Genomic DNA, 6,724 nt, shown 5'->3' with positions numbered 1-6,724 from the left:
TCACTACTCAAAGCAGACAGCTGCACCCACCCACCCACCCAGGCCCTGCCTCCACGGGGACCACTGGAGGGCGCTGTTCCCACCCACTGCACGCCTTCACTCAGCCATCCTCTCGCCTAGCTATCTCTCCTTCAAAGGCTCGATTATGTTTAAGAAACCAACAATTCCCATTCAAAGGCTAAGGGTAACAAGACTATGGGTTATCTGAATGTTAGGTTGATTGCAATTGTTTTATATATCTATATATCTTTAACCATTTGAAAGGAAAATTCTAGTAGTTTTGCTGGTGTTCACATAAAACATTCCAAAATAAAAAAATTAAAAAATACAGAGAGACTTTTAAGTGTGCACCTGTTTCAGCTGTTCCTGAATCTGATTTAGTGCAGTTTTCATGAAATGCAGCCCCTTTTTAATAGTGGAAATAGAATTTATGTATATATTTATATTTTTTTAATAAAGGAAGTATAGAACTCACTACATTTGCTCCTGCTGGTATGTTAATTACATTTGAGGATTTGGTTACCATTCAGTAGAGGAAATTCTGTGATTTTAGTCAATGGCTTAACTTTGCATCTGGGCAGAGGTACTTGACTTCACCAGGACAACACTAAAAGGTAGGGTTTGTACTGACGAGGAAAGGCCAGATCTACCTTACCATTATGCTCACAGGGTATATAGTTAATGCATGTATATCCACAAACCTTACTTTTTGGTTGTACGAGAAATTTATTGTTGAAGAGGTCTGTTTTCCATAAAGGCTGTTATTTGAATGCACATAAATAAGGTAAATTGTTGGTCATCAAATCATCTCTACAAATACTGAAGTTCTCTGAATTCCATCTTTTTTCCCTTTCTTTTCGTCTTTTTGATTCACTTGACTTTGTTTTTTTCCTGGCTTTTTTGACATGCAACATGCACTATATAATTGAACAGCATGAGGAAAAGGAAACGTACATGTGTCCACAGATTGTAAGATCTAGTCAAGACTTTGCTGTGTATATGATAATGCCCTTTGTATTATATTCAAACAGTCTTATGTATGATATATAAAAAGAACTTAATTCACTCGCTCTGAGCCTTTTTCTTCCTGTTTTGAATGTGTTGCGTTAACATTACGTCTGGGTGTGTTTGTTTATTTATACAGTTACACTGACCATGGTGTACCTACTTAAACAGATTAGTCGGTGCGGTATGAATAGATGTCTTAGGTTTCATGGCTTCTACTGGACAAACATGTTCACTTCCAAACAGCAAATTATAGTCTCAAACTACATCTTCGTAGTAGCGGTGGACGCGTTAATTTGGACAAAGGGAAAATAATAAAAAATGTAAGTATATATGGAGTAAGTCACTTGACATGATTCAACATTTAAAGCAGAATGTGGACTCATAGGAAGTTAATCGTGGCTCGTTGGTCTAGGGGTATGATTCTCGCTTCGGGTGCGAGAGGTCCCGGGTTCAAATCCCGGACGAGCCCATTCTTTTTCTAAAGCCTTTGTTCCATTTTTATGTACATAATCGGATATGTTCTTCAGTCGTTAACGTTATTAAAGTAGTACCTGACCATTTTTGTACAACCTTGATGACATTACCTACATTTGAGCAATTACTTTTCATTATTTATGCACTGGTCTTGCTGTATCGATCTCAAAAGACCCCTACCATTCCATTGTTGGATATTGTTGCAAAGGGCGCTTTTCTTTCACTTTATCCTACAAAAACAGGGCTCGTCCGGGATTTGAACCCGGGACCTCTCGCACCCTAAGCGAGAATCATACCCCTAGACCAACGAGCCCGACTCGAAACCGTTTGACAAAACATTCCAAATTAAATATCTCTTTTAAAAGACTTCAACTATCATATAACGTGCCCTAGTCTTTTATATTCCAATCTATTCGATATTGATTCATAACTAATGTTACATTGTGGCAAGCTAACATTACATTCTAGGCTAATGTTACTGTTCGTTATGTTATGTGACGTTTCGCTCTAGCTAGCAGCAATAACGATAACATGACGTTTCTGTACTAGCGTGGACCAGTTAATTTACCATTTTAAAATGATCATGAATTTAACGTTGTGCGTAAAATCTGAAGGTTGCACGTGATAATATTAACTGCTGTGATGAAAATAACGTGAAGTGACATCTGAAATACAAACACCTTCCTTGCTAACTTTGGCTAGCTAGTTCTAAAGCTGGCTACATCCATATAGGCTAAATCATAGATAACGTGCTTTGCGCCTTGACATTTTACCACTCACAAGTGAGTAATACCGGTTTTCCGGTAGTTAGTTAGTCGACTTTCGCTTTTTCAAAGTGCAGTATTTAGAAAAACTAACACTCAACACGTAGGAGGTTAAATATTCGCCATTCGTGCATCTTCCTCTGTTGATTCAACTGAATGTAGGACCGAGAATTTGAGAAATGCATTATGGGAAAAGAGACCAACGCTTGTCTGTTGTTGCTGGGTTAAACTCTCCTTTATTCATGCACTTTTTCGGTGGGATTAGTGATATGCTCACATAGGAATTGGCAAAATACTGTTTGAATTACAAACCTCATAGTTTGCCTGTTAGGTGCCCGACCCAAAACGGCAATTGTCACAAAAGTGGTTAATAAATCATAGCAACCTAGCTAGGTTCAACTAGCTGCTCGGCTAAATAAGCTATTCACAATGCCGAATTTTTGCGCGGCCCCGAACTGCACAAGAAAGAGCACCCAATCCAACTTGGCATTCTTCAGGTTTCCAAGAGATCCTGAGAGGTAGCTATTCCTGTGCTACATTTTCGTTGGTTTGACATAATTGTTGTGTAACTAGGCGTAATGGATACATGGTAGACACATTATAGTTTAGCCGAAACATGACATCAACTTAGCTAGGATATCCTTAAAGTGAAGTCATTGACGTTAGTTAATTTTACATTTTAGCTTGCCACAGTGCGCGGTGTCTTGACATCTTTGGAGCTGAAGTACTGAAGCTACTGTTTGCAAAATGTCAACTTCAGCTAAATTTGTTTACAGTATGACAGGCGCACACCTTACACTGTATCATATTAGCTAGCCATTCACAGTTTGGATATCCCTGGTCAAAATATGTTGTTCTGCATAATTAAATGAGTAGAAAATGAACTGATCTCCAAACGGCAGAAAGTTAAAGCGAGATTATTTGTTCACAGGAATTTTTACTAGGGGTGCCCAATATTCACATTCCTTGACAGGTCCTCTGGAACTTGTCATTTGATGACACTTCATGGCGGCATGTAATGTCAGTGCATTGCTGTGCAATGCATGATGTGCAGATATGTTGCTGTTCAGTGTCCGCCCTTAATCATTATTAGATCTATACAAACACTGATGAGAACGTCCTTCCCAAATCAGTACCATCTTAACATTTGCCATGTGAGTCAATATGTTGGGTTGGACTTGGGTCAGGGTTGATCACCCTCCACTTTCTCACAAGTAATGATTTTTAACGCTTATGTGTACAGTGTATCTGAAAACTCCCTGTCTTGTCCACTGCTTTCTGGTGCAGATGCCGACTGTGGGTGGAGAATTGTCGCCGTGCTGACCTGGAGACCAAAACATCCGACCAGTTGAACAAACATTATCGGCTGTGTGCAAAGCACTTTGAACCAGCGATGATATGCAAAACAGTAAGAGTTTAAATGCCTTATTGACTACTTTACACTCCACAGCGTTATTACCACTAAGAGATGTACTGACGACACTGAGTGCCTTAACCTCCAGTCTGGCTGTCTGTTTTAGAGCCCTTACAGGACGGTGTTGAGAGAGACTGCCATTCCAACCATATTCGACTTAACCAGCCACCTGAACAATCCACACAGCAGACATCGCAAACGCATCAAAGAGCTGGTACTTGAATTTCCAAACGCCACCCCACCACTGACTTATCCTTTCACATGTGAGCTCTGTAGAAATAACTATGACCTCTGTGCTTTGGTTCCAGACAGAAGAGGATATTCGAAAAATCAAAGAGAGAAGACGTGAGTGCGATGTCTGTCTGTATTACTGGTTGTACTATTTTACTACAGATGCATTTAAAATCCTCACTTTCTTCCCAGGAATCTAATACTAGGTCATGGCTGATCTACTTGGATATACTGAGTATCAAAATATGCATTCATAATGTCTTGTCCTTGGGTCATTACTCTGTCTTGTTCATATGAAATAATTTTGATGGTTTATAATTATAATACATGTCAATGTGTGCGCTGAAATCCGTGTGTTCTTCTCTCCCAGTGGAGTCCTCCATTGAACAACTGCACTCTAAGAAGGATAAAGCGGGTGTGGTGGAGGAGGTGGATGCCGGGGTGGAGGCCCCCCAGTTGACGCCAGAGCAGAGGGAGCAGCAGGAGTACATCAAGTCCCTGCTGGAGACAGTTCTGCTGATGGGGAGGCAGAATATCCCCCTGCGGACCTCCATCCGCCGCCAGGAGGAGGAAGGGGAGGAGGAGCGAAAGGAGGAGGAAGGGGAGGAGGAGGATGCGGCATTCGTCCCGAGTAACTTCCAGGCGCTGCTGGAGGCGCGGCTGAGTGCGGGTGACGAGGTGCTGCGGGGGCGTTTGGAGGGCGTGGCCGTGAACGAGGATTACTGTTCCACAGAGGAGCAGCAGCGGCTGCTGGAGTTCTGCGCACGCAGCGTGCAACAGAACCTCCTGCAGGAGGTGCGGGACGCCTCCTTCTTCTCCCTGGTGACGGACGACCTGGTGGAGTTCCCCGGCGGCGCGCGGCTGCCCGTCTTCTTGCGCTTCGTGGACCAGGCCAGCGCGCTGCGGGAGGAGCTGGTGGAACTGGTGCTGCTGGAGGCCGACGCAGAGCCGACCGCCATGGCCGAGCGCCTGGAGGCGCTGGTGACGGAACACTGGGGGCTCAGCATGGAACACTGCCGTGGTCAGGCACACGCCAGCTCCGGCACCTTCGCCGGACACATCAAAACCGTGGCCAGCAGACTCTCCGATAAGTACCCCATGGCCGTGCACACGCCACAGTCCTCCTGTGCCCTCAACGTTCACCTGGCCAACTGCGTTCCACTCGCTGCTGTCCAGACGGTCATGGCCACGCTTGGGAAGGTGCACGCCTTCCTGCGCTCCACGCCGACGCTGCAGGACGAGATGGACCGGGTCATTGGCATCCTGTTCCAGGGGAGCCCAGAGAAGGCAGAGAGCCTGCGGCAGGCGTGCCGGTGCTGCTGGAGCGATATGCACAACCTGTTTGAGGTGGCCGTGGAGCTGATGGAGCCACTGATGCTCTGCATGGACAGCCTCTATGACAACGAAGAGAGGATGTGCAGCGACAGGGTCACCAGCGACGCCTTCTTCATCTCCGAGGTGCTCTCCGACTTTGAGTTTGTGGTGGCGCTGGTGATCCTGAAGAACACCCTCTCGTTCACGAGAGCTTTCGGTAAAAACCTGCAAGGCGAGACACTGGACGTGTTCTTTGCTGCCAACAGCCTGACAGCGGTGTTGCACTCTCTCAACGAGGTGATGGACAACATTGAGGTGTACCATGAGTTCTGGTTTGAGGAGGCTGTGAATCTGGCCGCTACGATGGGCATCACGGTGTGTGTTCCCCGTGTCGTCCTGCTGAGGAAGCCGTCTGCTGACGTTGGTGAGATGCAGCCGGAGGCGTACTTCAAGGAGTACCTCACCCTTCCCATCATGCAGTTCATCACACAGGAAGTGAAGGATATCTTCTCAGAGAACCACCTCAAAGCGCTGAAGTGTCTGTCACTGGTGCCGGCCGTCATGGGCCAGATGAAGTTCAACACGTCAGAGGAGAGCCACGCGCACGGTTACCGTGGCGATTTGCCCAACCCGGACACGTTGCCCGCCGAGCTGCACTGCTGGAGAATCAAGTGGAAGCACCGCGGCAAAGAGGTCCGCCTCCCCGCCACCATCCACGAGACGCTGCAGCTGTCCGACGTCAAGTTCTTCCCCAACGTCAACGCCTTCCTCAAGGTTCTGTCCACTCTGCCTGTGCTGAGGCTGGAGCATGGCTCGCGCCAGACAGCCCAGCAGCGGCTGCAGGCACACCTGGAGCACACACCTGTGGACTGCAGGTGCCCAAGCATGGCCCTGCTTCACATAAACTACCACCTCGTCACCGATCTGGACCAGATGGTGGAACAGTACACAAAGCAGCTCTCGGAGGATGACCACAGTGAAAGTGACACACTCGCTGAATAACACAGCTTTTAACAACACACTGTGATCAGGACACGACAGAACCAAAGTATTTAAAGAGAATGTACAATGACAGATGCTTTTGTTTTGATTAAAAAAAACTTTGCTTATATAAAAACTTGTTTGTGTCAGTTGAAGTAATTGTAATTTAAGTTTTTTGGTAACAATGAATGACCCCTGTGACAATAAACTACTTGGAAATGTGCCACAATTGTAAACATGAGAGGTGCAGATTGTTTATTTGTTCAATGCATCTGTGGTAACAGGGGTATTCCAAGTATGTGATTGACCCTTATGTGATTATGTTATGTGACCCTTAGTCCCTAAACCTTCTGTAGTCTACTGTAATCTGCTGAGGTTTATTGACTGCTTTTAAAACAAAGGTTGGCATATGGATTGGCTGCCTTTAGCTTTCAATGAGGAAGCGACTGCTATTTTGATTGGCTGGCTTGAAAATGGGATGTTTTCACAGGTCAAGAAGCAAAGGTTGCATTTTGCTTTCAGAGAAAAAACAGACAGG

The 6,724-nt window shown here is 45.4% G+C and overlaps 1 protein-coding gene and 2 non-coding genes across 4 annotated transcripts; 2 read left to right on the top strand and 1 right to left on the bottom strand.

Moving 5' to 3' along the window:
• The first annotated feature begins 1,405 nt into the window (after window positions 1-1,405).
• Window positions 1,406-1,477, top strand: trnap-cgg (transfer RNA proline (anticodon CGG)). The gene has a single exon. It is a non-coding gene; the product is annotated as a tRNA-Pro (tRNA).
• Window positions 1,478-1,723: 246 nt separating this feature from the next.
• trnap-agg (transfer RNA proline (anticodon AGG)) lies at window positions 1,724-1,795 on the bottom strand. The gene has a single exon. It is a non-coding gene; the product is annotated as a tRNA-Pro (tRNA).
• Window positions 1,796-2,455: 660 nt separating this feature from the next.
• thap12b (THAP domain containing 12b) lies at window positions 2,456-6,427 on the top strand. 2 transcript variants are annotated; one of them, XM_076290337.1, is made up of 5 exons: window positions 2,456-2,764; window positions 3,534-3,654; window positions 3,767-3,874; window positions 3,969-4,005; window positions 4,262-6,427. In XM_076290337.1, exons 1-5 carry the CDS (start codon window positions 2,676-2,678, stop codon window positions 6,205-6,207), a joined length of 2,301 nt encoding a protein of 766 aa, XP_076146452.1. In that variant the 5' UTR covers window positions 2,456-2,675; the 3' UTR covers window positions 6,208-6,427. The 2 variants fall into 2 exon arrangements, with proteins under 2 accessions (XP_076146452.1, XP_076146453.1); XM_076290338.1 differs by lacking the exon at window positions 2,456-2,764 and adding an exon at window positions 3,247-3,400.
• The last annotated feature ends 297 nt before the right edge of the window (window positions 6,428-6,724 follow it).

Source organism: Alosa pseudoharengus, unplaced genomic scaffold, assembly GCF_046254945.1.
Source record: "Alosa pseudoharengus isolate Yale_2024_CS ecotype anadromous, Long Island Sound unplaced genomic scaffold, YU_APseudo_1.1 YU_APseudo_1.1_scf_18, whole genome shotgun sequence".
NCBI classification, from domain to species: Eukaryota; Metazoa; Chordata; class Actinopteri; order Clupeiformes; family Clupeidae; genus Alosa; species Alosa pseudoharengus.
Note: the sequence above shows the minus strand (reverse complement) of the source record. Positions and strands in the feature narration are given on the sequence as shown.